The sequence below is a fragment of the Hemiscyllium ocellatum genome, chromosome 4 (genome assembly GCF_020745735.1).
Source record: "Hemiscyllium ocellatum isolate sHemOce1 chromosome 4, sHemOce1.pat.X.cur, whole genome shotgun sequence".
NCBI lineage: Eukaryota > Metazoa > Chordata > Chondrichthyes > Orectolobiformes > Hemiscylliidae > Hemiscyllium > Hemiscyllium ocellatum.
In genome coordinates this window covers 101024506-101039471 of record NC_083404.1, presented here as the reverse complement: position 1 = coordinate 101039471, position 14966 = coordinate 101024506, and the positions used below count along the sequence as shown (strand labels likewise).

At 39.9% G+C, this 14966-nt stretch overlaps 1 protein-coding gene across 5 annotated transcripts in view; it reads right to left on the bottom strand.

Moving 5' to 3' along the window:
* LOC132815029 (probable C-mannosyltransferase DPY19L4) overlaps positions 1-14966 on the bottom strand; it is a 101484-nt gene that overhangs the window by 62552 nt on the left and 23966 nt on the right. For all 5 annotated transcript variants that reach the window (XM_060823684.1, XM_060823683.1, XM_060823681.1 and 2 more), the window contains exons 4-7: positions 5593-5683; positions 4955-5076; positions 3557-3702; positions 1362-1485 (exon numbers count right to left, since the gene is read on the bottom strand). In XM_060823684.1, the coding sequence (XP_060679667.1) occupies positions 1362-1485; positions 3557-3702; positions 4955-5076; positions 5593-5683 (483 nt within the window). The remainder of the gene's footprint in view (positions 1-1361; positions 1486-3556; positions 3703-4954; positions 5077-5592; positions 5684-14966) is intronic.

The window sequence follows — 14966 nt, the reverse complement described above, 5'->3', positions numbered from 1 at the left end:
GGGAAAACATTACTGCTGTGCTTGGAGAGGACATTTCTTGGGGAATCATCCATGAAACTATCTGGATGGAAAGCAGAAATAAGAAGGGGATGATCACATGGGATTCAGGAAGAACTTGCCAATTGGATACAAAATTGGCTTGACAGTGGAAGACAGACGGTGGTGGTGTGGGGAGTTGTTTTTCAGACTGAAGGCCTATTACCAGCAGTGTTCCACAGAGATCGGTGCAGGATCAACTGCTATGTGTCATTTATATAAACGACTTGGATAAGAATTTTGGAAGCATAGTTTGTAAGTTTGCAGATGACATCAAAATTGGTGGTATAGCGGATAGTGAAAGAGGTTATCTAAAATTACAGAGGGATCTTGATCAATTGAATCAATGGGTTGAGGAGTGGAAGATACAGTTTAACTTGGAAAGATGCAAGATGTTTCACTTTGGTAAGACAAAGAAAGGCAGGACTTACACAGTTAACAGTAGGGTCCTAGAGAGTATTATTGGACAGAGAGACCTAGGGGTGCAGGTACATAGTTCTTTGAAAGTTGCGTCATAGATACACAGAGTGGTAAAGAGGCATTTGGCATACTTGCCTTCATTGCTCAGACCATTGTGTATAAGAGTTAGAACATCATGTTGCAGATGTATAGGATGTTGATGTGGTCACTTTTGGAGTACTGTGTACAGTTCTAGTCATCCAGCAATAGGAAGGATATTATTAAATTAGAGAGAGTGCAGAAAAGATTTACAAGGGTATTACCAGGACTAGAGAATTCGAATTGTACAGAGAGGCTGGAGAGGCTAGGATCTTTGTCACTGGAACATAGGAGGCTGAGGGGTGATCTTATAGAGACTTAGAAAATCATCAGGGGCACAGATAAGGTGAATAGCAATGGTCTTTTCCCTAGGGTAGGGCAGTTCAAAACTAGAAAGCAGAGATTTAAGGTGAAAGGAGAAAGATTTAAAAGGGACTGGAGGAACAACTTTTATCACACAGAGAGTGGTTCTTATATGGAATGCACTGCCAGAGTTAATAGTAGATTCACAATATTTAAAAGACACTTGGATAGGTACATGAATAGCAAAGATTTAGAGGGTAATGGGCAAAGCGCAGGCAAATGGGACTAGTTTAATTTGGGAAACTTGGTTGGCATGGATGACTTGAACCAAAAGGTCTGTTTCCCTGCTATATGACTCTATGACTCTACATGAAGGACCTAACATATAGTTATGTGCATTACTATTGGTGGCAACAGTTAAAAATTAAAAACATGAGTTAAAAATATAGGTTGTATGAATATGCAAACTTTCTATTTAGAAACAAAATATCACAAAAAAGGTCATCTAAATTCACCACACTCACCTCCATAGTAGAATTAACATTGGTCTTCATATAACCTGTGAGTGCTCCAACCTGTAATGCAAAATATGGTAATGCCCAATTTTCTCTTAAAGGAATGGTATATTCCACTCTGGTTGTATCGATCCTAAAATAAATAACAAAATCGGAAGAACATTAAATGTGGCAATTCAATTCTTAATTCTAAGTGTAGGTGTCAGGCTTGGCTCACTGTTAGTCAGCAAGTTGTAGATTCAAGGCCCAGTGCAGAAACTGAAACATCTTGTCAGATACAACACCGTAGTACTGAGGACGTGTCACAAGACTGGAGGGACTGTCTTTGGATGAAATGGTAAATTGATTGGATATTAAATATTCCTGTATGAAGCAGGTCGGAGAAGATAAAATGGCTACTCCTGTTCCTATTTCTTATGATTTACAGTAAAGCAAGGAGGCTCCCAGCATCATTTTTTTTCTGAATCAACATTACTGGGAATATTTTATCTCTCATGGACTTTGGGTAATATTGCAGCTAATTTGCTCATCAGTCTACAATCACTTTGGCAGCAAAACCAGGAAGATAGGTTATTATTTGAACGGCAATAGATTGAGGAAGGGTGAGGAGCAACAAGACTGGCACACTGGTAGTTAAAAGTAAACATGCACATGCCGCAAGCGATGAAGGCGGCAAGTGGTATGTTGGCCTTCATAGTGAGAAGATTCAAGTACAGGAGCAGGGATGGCTTGGTGCAATTGTATGTGGCCTTGGTGAGACCCCCATACCTGGTGCAGTTTTGGTCTTCTTTTCTGAAGAACAATGTTCTGGCTATGGACAAAGTGTAACAAAGTTGAATAGACCAATTCCTGGAATAGCAAGGCTGACATATGATGCTAAGATTGGATCAGTCAGGATAATATACACTGGAGTTTAGAAGAAAGGGAGAGGCCTCACAGAAACCAAAACCAAGGACCACAGTCTAAGGATATGGGGGAGGTCATTTAGGCCTGAGATGGAGAGAAATTTATTCACCCAGAGACTGGTGAGCCTGTGGAATTCTCTGCCACACTAAGCATTGGAGGCCAAACATTGAATATTTTTAAGAAGGAGTTAGGTATAGTTCTTAAGGCTAAGAGATGAAAGGGTGTGGGGACAAAGTGGGAAAAGGATCCTGAGTTGGATCGATCATGATCATATTAAATGAAGCAATAGGCTCGAAGGGCCAAACGTCCTATTCCTGTTCCTATATTTTAAATGATTCCATGTTTACATTTCCAAAATACTTCAATGGCTGTAAAACTTTGGGATGTCCCAAGGTCATGTAAAGTATGCGTGAAAGATTTCGCAATAAACTAGTCAGATTAATTCAACATCTGGAATGACAATTTTGATTAAGCTACTTGAACATGCATTAGCCAAAGAAAAAGCTTATGAATATATTAAAACCGTGAATTCCTGCACAATCCATATAAAAGGAAACTCTACATCATCTTGAAGAGACTGCTGAGGCATGACCACTCATACTATGAAATACTTATTGCAATTTGGCATCTAGATTCTAGCATGATCCCAGCAGGTTATAAATTAGGAAATATAACACAACTGTTTAAGAATGGACAGAGAGAGAAAACAGGCCAGTGAGCCTGTCATCAATCATCAGGAAAATATTAAAATCAATTGTTAAATGAATCTTAGCAATGAACTTAGAAAATCACAGTAGAATCAGACAAAGTCATTATGGCTTTACCAAGGGTTTAACTACCTTCCAGTTATATCCTCAAAAAGATGCAAAACAATTTGCCAAATAGAAATTAAGTAGTTTTATCAAAGAGAAGTTATGAAGGAGAAATAGTGTTTATGACAAATCTAGTAGAGTGTTTTGAGGAAATAATGAGCAGAAACAGTGGATGTAACATGCTTGAATTTCCGAAAGGCACTAATAAGGTGCCACACAAAATATCACAAGCTTTAAAAAAATGATGGCCAATAGTAAGAAATTAGCAGGCAAATGTTTGAAGGAGATCTTCAACAACCATTTTACAGTTCAGTATAAAATGGCAGAAAAAGGAAATTCAATATTTATTAGGATAAGGTGATTAAAAATTAATTATGAATGCTCTAAACTATAATTTAATACAGATCAAGAGCACTCTACCAGGTTCAATTAGATGCCTTATTTGTGAAGGTACAAATAATGACTTCTAGGCTAAGCCAGGCTTACCTGTTTATAATATACCACACTACTGTAAGCATGCCTGCCATCCATGTCCCACTGAGTATCCAACTTGTGACATACAGTGCTGTCACATAAACTGCTTGTAATCCGAATATTATGCCAATGTAAAAATACACTGGCTCAATTGCTTCCTATGGGGACAAAAAAAAACTTAGTATTGCCAGTACCTGCAAAACAAGTTCACACAGAATAGACATGTGTATGAAGTAGAGTCTCTAAAACACTGCCTTCAGATAATTAGATGACATTGCGGTCCTGACTTCAAACAATATTCACTGAAAGTTGAACTTCTCTCTGGATGCCAGGGAATCAACATGCAAAAAGGAATTTGTTTTACTCTAATAGGAGTTACTAAGAATATTATTATTAATGTTGCAGACCAGAAACCCACAACCATTATACTGATCTTCTAAAGAAATGCTCTAGAATAAGAACATATCATCTTAATAAGTATTCATTAAAATGTTTGTTTTCCAGAACCCATTTTTCACAAAAAAAATTAACTCACTTTGTGACGGGCATCTGTTGTTTCATTACCTTTGTACTGAAATCCAATCTTTCTCATTGCTATTACTGTGGAGAGGTAACTAGTATTGCAAATAGAGCTGAGAAGAGAACTGTGTATGTTATGGGTTTAAAGTTTAGTGTTCGAGTACAAGTTTCCATGGTTTTGACCAAATTTTGCATAACTGTGTTTCTTTCTCCCCTGCTATGATAGTTATTTTATTTGGGCCAAATTCAAAAATGGAACTTGGTAATGGAACATGAAATCCACGTGGCTCATTTGGGTTTATTTTTAAATTTAAAAAAATGTTAAAAGGCAAAACTTCTTGCCCCCAGTAGTTAGAAGATATGGCCACTGCTGGATCCTCATTCGGTTCTGATGGAAATTACATTTTAATAGCCAAGTTCAGTATGGAATTTCAAGTCAACAACTTCAGTGAGGTCAATGCTTTCGGTGAGGTTGTTGATAGGAACATTTAATATTCTGTAGCTGGTGGCTGACAAAGTGACAGTGCTTTTCTCAAGTCTCTAAATGGGTTATGGGATAATGGTAAGATACTGAATATTAACAAATATTATCAACAAGAATACTGAGCAGGAACTGAGTTCTGTAGTAATGGACACATGCAGTTGAAAGGGGAGAGACAGAACAATCAATAACGAGGAAGCTATAAGGGCAGTTACTCCACCATGAAAGATGATCAAGGTTCTCCACATTAATGGGCTTTCAGGCTTTGGAAGGTATACTCTTCCAACACCAGATAACATTAATGATAATTCTCTTAATGCCTTTATTGTCAGAATAAAAAAGTTAAGTGAAATATCATCCAAATTAAGCATCTAAAGATGCACCATAATTGGCTACCTGAAGATACATACTTGACTACCAGTAATACGGTACAATATACCAGCAAAGACTTCTGGATACAGGTTGATTTGCTGCACTGAATTAAGGGTCCTCAATGATAATGTCTTGTTGTCATGTGTCAATTCAAAAAGACCTAATGGTAAAACAAAATAGTTTTCATTAAACAGAAATATTGAAATAGTGTGACATACAGAATGAAAAAATTATAGGTCTAAGCTGGTTTAAACGTACTGAGCAACACTTTGATACAACATTAAGTTCCTTGGCTACTACACTTTATCCATGAAAGGTAACATGGTTATGCATGAGCGACCATAACTGTTCAGAAGTCATTAGCAATGAAGCAAAACAAATGTAAAATATCAGAGCTCCAAAAGCACAATGGGTCGCAAAGACATAATACACTAAACCACATGCACAAAAAAGTAAACTAATGGAGGATACAATTTAGAACATCCAGACAAAATAACTACACTTCAGATACAAACTTTAAAAAAAAATGGAGTAAAGGTCTGGCCAGAGAGAAAAGGCAAAAAGGCACCTACAATAAAACAAAGAAGATCTACTAAGGTTATGACTGACTTCAAATTATTGTGGCTTGTGACAAAAAAAAACTATCAAAAATACATAGAGTTTTTTTTTAAAGTACCTTCTTGGATTGATGTTGCCTGCAACATCTTTTTATAATAGTAGTAGTATAAACCACTGTCCTCTTGAAAGGAGATTTCTCGTTCGAGATCCTAAAAGGTACAGAAACAATCAATGCTGGTGAGAGCCTCCAACCTTATTCCAAGCAACAATTAAGGTAATAGTGAGAAACCAAATATGTATGTTTCAATGTGTTTGGTGTGTTAACGTACCATGTACCAACAAACAAAAATAAAGAATTCACAAAAACGCAAATCTTTGCAGATAATGTACAGTCACTGGTTGTAAATGGGATGGAGGCAATACGTATATTCTTGATTTTGTTACTTTTGAAATGTATTGGGAAGGATATACCATGGATGTGATTATCAGAGTTAGTGACTATTGGGAAATTAAGATGTTGCACATAACCACAAGGAACTCACCTGATTTCCCTGAATTTACATGCTCCTCTCTACGCATATACAGAGGAACCTTGATTACCTGAATGTCGATTATCTGAACTTCAGATTATCCGAACAAGATCTCAAGGTCCCGATGCTTGGTTAAACTGTGTTATTCGTACATTTGATTATCCGAACAAAATACTCCCCGCCCATTTCATTTGGATAACCGAGGTTCCTCTGCAAAACCCAAGGAAAATCTCCCCCATATTCTTATATTTCTTGTCAAAGTAGCAAAACATTCATTCAATTAAAAACGTCTACAAACGATGGAAACCTGGAACATTAAAAAAATCTGCATAATAGAGACCAGTCAATGTGTCAGCAAAAATACTGGCAGAGACTACACTTTCAGCAAAAGTAAATTTTAGCAGGATTGGGGATACAATCCGCAGATGCAGAGGCACCAAATGAAAATAACAAATTATTAGAGATAGTAAATGCATTCTTACCAATCAACAAAGGGGTAAAGTAAAATGCCTTCAACAAAGAATATTGCTAGAACTTTGTACTTTTCAAGTGATGTGTACACTGAAATGTCAATTTATCAAATGTCTTGGCTGGGCAAAACCTTATCCTACCATAATCATAAGGCAAGGAACCCTAGTTCAATCAGAAGTTTAAAGAATATGCCTAGAATAATACCACACATACTAAAAGTAAAGTGACAAAACGGTGAAGTTACAGCAAAGGATTACATCCATGCTAAATGGAGAAGTAAGTATGCTATATATTAAACGAAGCAAATCTACAGACATCAAACTAGGTCAATGTTCCACAGTCCTGCCAAATTCCATCATAGTTGCGCACGAACAATCAAACAAGGGTCCACATATATCCCCATTATCAATGGCAAGGCCACTAAACTTTATATCTCATTATAACCTGTGTGTCACCACAGATGAAAGAGTTGAATTCCAGAGAAGAGGTGAGAGTGACTGCCCTCGACATCAAGTAGTATTTATCTAACATAAGAATGGCATCAAGGAGTCCTAGCAAAACTAAAGTCAATAGGAATCAGGGAAAATTCTTAGCGCTGGTTCAAGTCAAATGTAGCACAAAAGGCAAATGGTTGTGGTTATTGGAGCTCAGTTATCTCAGCCAGAGGACATCTCTGCAGGAGTTCCTCAAGATAGGGTCCTAGGTCCAACCACCTTCGGATCAATAAATGACCAATAAGATCACCAATAACATTATATGTGGACTGCACAATCTGAGCACCATTTGCGACAACTCAGGCACTAAAACAGCCCATATCCACATGCAACAAGATCTGAACAATATCCTAGCTCGGTAAGATAAGTGCCAGTTAACATTCAAGTAACACAACTGCTGGACACTGACCATCTCCAGCAAGACAGCATCTAACCATATGCCTTGATATCCTTGATAATATTACTATTGCTAAATTGTCAACTATCAATACCCTGTGGGATACAATTAACTAGAAACTGATCTAGATTAGCTATATAAATACTTTGGCTACAAGAGTAAGTCACGGGCTAGGAAACCTGCAACAAGTAACTCACCTCCACTCTCCCCAATGCTGGTCCACCATCTGCAAGGCAAAGATCAGGAGTGTGATAGAATACTCACCATTTTCCTGGATGACCACAGTTCCAACAACACTCATGAAGCTCGACACCATTCAGGACTAAACACAGGACTGACACTCCATTCATCCCCTTCAACATTCACTCCCTTTACCACCAATATACAGTGGCAGCAATGTGTAATATATACATAACACATTGCAGTAATTCACTCTAAAAATCCTCCACCAGGAACTTCCATCACTTAAGAACAAGGGTAGCAGATGCATTGGAATACCATGTCTTGCAAGTTCCCTTCTAAACTATTAACCATTCCGGTTTGAAATTACATTTCTGTTTCTTCACTGTTGTTGGTTCAAAATCTTAGAATTCCCTTTTTAATAGCCCTGTGGTTGAACCTGCAATCCAGGGACTGCAACACTTCAAGAAGGCAGCTCACCACCAGCTTCTCCAGGGAAATTAGGGGTTAGCAATAAACACTGGCCTAGCCAGCAAAATCCACATCCCAAGGTAAAATTATTTAAAATGCTACACCAGCAGCCTGAGAATTCAGAGACAATGGTAGAGTCAAAAACAGGTAGCCAGTGTTGACAATGAACAAATGGAAACTGACTACACTATGTTCTCAGATGATGTTATCTGGAATGGTCAAAACTGATGTTTCTAAATAGAGCACTCGTGTTGAAAAATCATAGCTCTATGATGACGACAAAAAGACTTACTGAAAGGGAGACATGAAAGGTGTCACCAGGACAATACACAAGTTTCAATTGTACCTTTTTCTTTGTAGGATAAGCAGAATACTGCACTGCAGACTTCGCAAATGCTACTCTCTACTTCCTCTTGATCATATGAATTACATCAATTATACTTTGAATTCTTTACAGTTACACAATCCATCTCTGACTCATCCCTTGCTGGATTCTTTTTCATATTTAAAACAGGCAGTGACTGCTTAAATTTATTTAATTTCAGTTGAAATATGCAGAATTGATCATGTGATACCAAATGAAGGCTGTGGCTTGGACTGGATGGTTTGAGTTTTAGGGAGAGGCTACTTTCCCTGGGGCATCAGAGGTGAAGGGTGACCTCATAGAAGTTTATAAAATCATGAGGGGCATGGATAGAGTGAATATCCAAGGCTTTTTTACTAGCATGGTGGAGTCCAAAACTAGGGACATAGATTTAAAGGTGAGAGGGGAAATCACTGAATCCTAACAATATGGAAGCAGGTCAGTCGACCCAAAGACTGAAAAGGGATCTGAGGGCTAACTTTTTCATATAGACTGTGGTGCGTGTATGGAACAAAGTGGTGGAGGCAGGTACAATTACATTTAAAAGGCATCTGGATGGGTACATGAATAGGAAGGGCTGAGAGGGATATGGGCTAAATGCTGGCAAATGGGACTATATCAGATTGGGATGAGTTGGATGGAAGGATGCTGTATGACTCAATGACTCTAAATGAAGCAGAACAGCAATAAGTCAAAAAACAAACCATCTCATAATGCAAGAAACAAAACTAAATGTTTCAAATAAATGTTTCTGTAAATTAGTTAACGTCTTCAAATTTGTTGTTACTAAACTGTGAAAATCAACCTACGTAGCTATTGGTGTTATTTCCGTTACAATGAATCTGGAGGGCTCTTTACTAACACTATGAAAGAGATACTCAAATACTTCATTCAAAGATCAATGCTTGGAACACTGTCAAATATGCTTTGTTACAAGAAATGCGAGAACATAGTTAATCTTGTATCTTTTCAGTACTTTCATCACTTACGCCTGAACAACTACACATTCTGCTCCAAGACAAGAAAAAAATTTTAAAACACTTTGAACTGAAAAACTAACATCTTGAGGTTTAAATAGTTGTTTTGAAGTCAGCATATTAAAAAATTGTACAAATGTGCACTTTATTTTATGCAGGTTGGGGTGGAAACTAAGTACAAATTTCAAGTGATTCATCAAAAGGTGAGGTTTCATTGTCTGCCTCACTAAGTGCAGATAACAAGTACTTCCTGCAAGAAGGCGGGACTGAAAAACAAATATAGCTCAGTGAGTAAGTTATTCCAGCTCTTGGAAATGAAGTTATCTACAACAGTCCTGCCTGGTTGCCCATGTTCTGCTAAACTCATCAGCCATTAGGCAATAAAGCTGTCATAGATTCATAACTGCGTAGATTGTATAAGAAAAATTGGCTTTATTAAAATTAAGTAGCTTTCCAATTCAATCATTAACCTTGGTGACTGCAGTTAAATAATACAATGCTGACTAATGGCTGGGCACTGGATATTCCTCACAGACGATCAAAAGAAACAGTTTGCAAGAATGGTTCCAGAGAATGACACAGCTAGGAGGGAAGTTTGGAGAAGATGAGATGGTTTTCCTTGGACAACACACATGAGGAAAATTCATGTGATTGGCACAAAATGAAAATATTCAGAGAGCCAATGCTAACACAATAGGACAGATGGCCTCCCTCTGCACCATAACAATTCTGTGATTCCATGGCTTGATGAATGTGAAGAATGTGAAAGTGCGGATTCTTGTGGAATAGCTTTGCAGGTACTCGTCATCTCCAAACTTTACAAAAGAACCCACTCTGCCTTTGAGAGACTTGAAATGGAATGGCAGTAGCATCAATGTGGGACATTGAACGCAAGTTCCAACCCTGAACTTGCACTTTCTAGCAGAGAGTTCAAGAGTCAGAATCCTAGTGGATACTGGGGAGGCATGGTGCCTCAGTGGTTAGCACTGCTGCCTCACAGCACCAGGGGCCAGGGATGGATTTTACCATCAGGCAACTGTCTGCATGGGTTTCGTCCAGGTGCTTTGCTTTCCTCCCACAGTGGAAAGATATGCAGTTTAGGTAGATTGGCCATGCTAAATTGCCCTTAATGTCCAGAAATTTGTAGGCCAGGCGTGCAGCATTCAAGACGGACGACCCAGGCCTATACACAAAATCCAGAAATGACCTCCACAAAGACATTAGAAATGCCAAGAGGCAGTACCGAACCGATTCAAAGGCCCAAACCAACCATACACACTCCTGCTACCTGTGGCAAGACCTAAACAACATTCTGGAGATACAAAATGAAACAGAGAAAGATAGTGGACAAAGACACATCCCTACCTGATGTGCTCAATGCCTTCTATGCTTGGTTCAAGCAGAATGCCAGCGAGGTGTCACCTGCCCCGTCAGCCCTAGACACATCTGTGCCCACTGTCACAGCTGCAAACATCAGATCAGTCTTCCTGGGAGTCAACCCAAGGCCCCAGATGGAGACTCCAGCTGAATACTTAGATTCTGTGTTGATCAGCTGGCAGAGAAATTCACTGACATCTTCAACCATCCCTCCTACATGACATAGTCCCTACCTGCTTTAAGAAGACCACCATCATCCCAGTACCAAAGAAAGCAAATGCAACGTGCCTTAATGACTATCACCCAGTGACTCTGACCTCCATAATCATGAAGTGCTTCAACAGACTGATCATGGCCCACATCAACTGTAGTCTCTGAGCCTGCCTCGATCTTCTAAAATTTGCCTAGTGGCAAAACAGGTCGACAGCGAACAATATTTCCCCAGCCCTGCATGCATCTGTAGAGCATCTGGACAACAAGGACACCTATCTCAGACTCCTGTTCATTGATTATAGCTCCACTTTCAACACTATTATCTCTTCCAGACTGATCTCAAAACTCTGAAAACTAGATCTCGACTCCACCCTGTGCAACTGGATCCTCAGCTTTCTGACCTACAAACCACAATCAATGAAGATAGACAAGGATACGTCCTCAGCCCCCTACTGTACTCCCTGTACACAACTGTATTGCCAAATGCCAAATGAATACCAACTGCATGTTTACTGACACATGACCATGGAACGATGAATATTAAACAATGACAAGGCAGAACACAAAGTAGATAGATGGCTTGATGATGTGGTTCAATGATAAAAAGCCTCTCTCTCAACATCTACAGAACGAAAGAACTGATCACTGACTTCAGGAAGAAAGGAGGGGAACATGACCACCCCCCCCAACCCATCTACATCCATGGAGAGGAGGTTGAGAGAGTCAAGTTCCAAGGAGTGACGATAACGGACAACCTGACCTGGACGTCACACAAAAATGTGACAGTCAAGGAAGCACAACAACGCCTCCTCTTCCTCAGACAGCTCAGGAAATTTGGCATGTCCACAAGGAACCTCACCAAATTTTACAGATGCACCAATGAAAGCATACTGTCCAATGTACGGCAACTAATCTGCCTAGGAACGTGAAGAACTACAGAAGATTGTGTGCACAGCCCAGACCTTCACAGAAGCCAACCTCCCATCTATGGACTCAATTTAAATGACTTGTTGCCAAGGAAAAGCTGCCAACATCATCAAATATCCATCCCACCCTGATAATGCTTTCCTACAACCTCTTCCATCTGGCAGAAGGTACATAAGCTTGAATATATGCACCAGCATGTTTAAGAACAACTCCCCAGCCATTATTAGACTGATGAATAGGCTCTCCAACTTCAAGTATTGCTGATCTTGTTAATGTTGATCTGGCCTAGCGCACATCCTGCGTGATGCAACCAGTATGCCTCTGTCCAAGGTTTCTTTTACACCCCATGATCTGTACGTCATAATTTACTATGATCTGCCTACACTGCTCGTAAACAAAGCTTTTCACTATACTTAGTTGTACGTGACAATAAATCAAATCAAATCAAAGTGCAGGGTTACAAGGTAGGGTTGGGGAGTGGATCTGGGTGGGGTTCTCTTTGGACGGTCGGTGTGAACTCAATGGGCCAAGTGACCTGCTTCCACACTGTATGAAATAGATTCTATGAAATCTATGAAATTTACACTCCTCTTTTCTCAGGTTATGCCAACTCTCGTCCTTAGGTGCACAGCATCACAGATGCCAGTCTTTAACCAATTCAATTCACTTCTCAGCATTTCAATAAAATGGCTAAAAACACTGCATGTTGAGAAGAGGACGGTTTGAGGAAGTGTCACTGGACCCGAAACTTCAACTCTGATTTCACTCCACAGATGCTGCCAAGAGCTTTTCCAGCAATTTCTGTTTGTGGATAGTAAGACGACCATGGGCCCAGTCATCATTCTGACAACAGTACTTAAAATGAATGTTCCACAACTAGCCGCATCCTTAGCCAAACTGTTCCAGTGCAGTTACAACAGTAGCATTTATATGACAATGTGAAAAACTGGCCAGGGTGTCCTGGTATTAAAAAAATGGAAGATCCAACTCAGCAATGACAGTCCAATCATAGAGTCACAGAGTCACACCGCACAGAAACAAACCCTCCAGTCCAACCTGTCCATGACAAACATAATCCCAAACTAAACTAGTCCCACCTGCCTGGTCCTGGCCAATATCCCTCCAAACCTTTCCCAAATATCTTTTAAAAGTTGCAATTGCTCCCATATTCACCACTTCAAGAGGCTCTTTCTACACGCGAACCATCTTTTGTGTTAAAAATTTGCCCTTCATGCCTCTCCCCTCTCACCTTGAACATGACCCCTATTCGTGAAATCCTCCATCCTAGGGAAAAAACAACTACTATTAACTCTATCTATACCCCTCATTATTTTATTAATTTCAATAAAAGGTCTCCTCTCAACCTCGTACACTCTAGGTGGAAAAAGAAATCCCAGCTTTTCTTTATAACTCAAACCTTCCATATCCGACAACATCCTGGTAAATCTCTCCTGAATCCTCTCCAGCTTAATAATATCCTTCCTATAACTGGGTGACCAGAACTGGACACAGTATTCCAGAAGAGGCCTTGGCAATGTTCTGTATAATGTCAGCATGACTTCCTAATTCCTATACACAAAGGACTGAGCAATGAAAGCAAGTGTGGTAAATGCCTTTTTAAAAACCCTGTCCAAATGTGAGACAAACTTCAAAGGATTATATACCTGAACCCCTAGCTCACTCTGTTCTACAACACTATCTAAGGCCCTACCATTAATTGTATAAACCTTATCTTTATTTGTTCTACCAAAATGCAATACCTCGCATTCATCCAGATTGAATTCCATCTGCCATTTTTCAGCTCATTGACCTGTTTGATTAAGATCCTTTTGCAATCTTAGAAACCATTTTTCACTGTCTATGTGACCAATTTTAGGGTCGGCTGCAAACTTACCAATCATGTCTACTATATTTGCATCCAAATCATTTATGTAAGTGCCAAACAAAAAGAAAGAGGACCCACAATGCTGCTGGTGACAGTCTCCAGTCTGAAAAGCAACCCTCCACCGCCACTCTTGTCTCCTGCTGTTAAGTCAATCATTTATCCAATTAGCAAGTACACCCTGAATCTCATGTGACCTAACTTACTAATAAGTCTATCATGCAGAACCTTGGAGAAGTCAGTTTACTTTTCATCATTAGCAAAGAGATAGGAGGGGTTGTTGGCAGTGCTATTAAGTGGGGCTTGCAAAAGTATAACCTGCTCACCTGATGCTCAGTCTGGCTTGCACCAAGGCCACTAGAATCCTGACCTTATTACAGCCATAGTCAGAACATGGACAGAAGAGTTGAATTTCAAAAGTGAGAGAAGGGTAACTGCCCTTGATATTAAGGGAGTATTTGACCCAGAATATCATCAAGGAGCCCCAGCAAAAGGAGTCAATGGAAATCAGGGGAAATATACTCCACTGGTTAGAGGTTAGAGTTGAAAAGTGTGGAGCTGAAAAAGCACAGTTGGTCAGGCAGCAAATGAAAAGCAGGAGAATCGACGTTTCGAGTATAAGCTCTTCATTAGGAATTGGGGGGGTGTACTGAGAGATAAATAGGAGGGAGAAGGTAGCTGGGAAGGCGATACCTAGGTGGGGAGGTGATGGTGACAGGTCAGAGGGGAGAGTGGAGTGGATAAGTGGGACAGTTCAAAAGGGCAGTGCTGAGTTGGAGGGTTGGATCCGGGATGAGATGGGGGAAGAGAGATGAGGAAACTGGTGAAGTCAAAGTTAATGCCGTGTGATTGGTGGGTCCCAAGGTGGAAGATGAGGCATTCTTCCTCCAGGCGTCGGGTGGCGAGGATTTGGCAGTGAAGGTGGCCCAGGACTACATGTCTTTGGCGGAGTGGGAGGGGGAGTTGAAGAGGTCAGCCACAGAGTGGTGGGATTGTTTGGTGCGTGTCTCAAGAGATATTCCTTGTAACATTCCACGAGTTAGTGTCCTGGCTCCCCAATGTAGAGACCACATTGAGAGCAACAGACACAGTAGATGAGGTTCTGGATGTAGGTTTGCTCGCTGAGCTAGGTTAGTTTTCAGACAGTTCATCACCATACTAGGAAACATCATCAGTGAGCTTCCAGATGAAAACACTGGTGGCATGGCC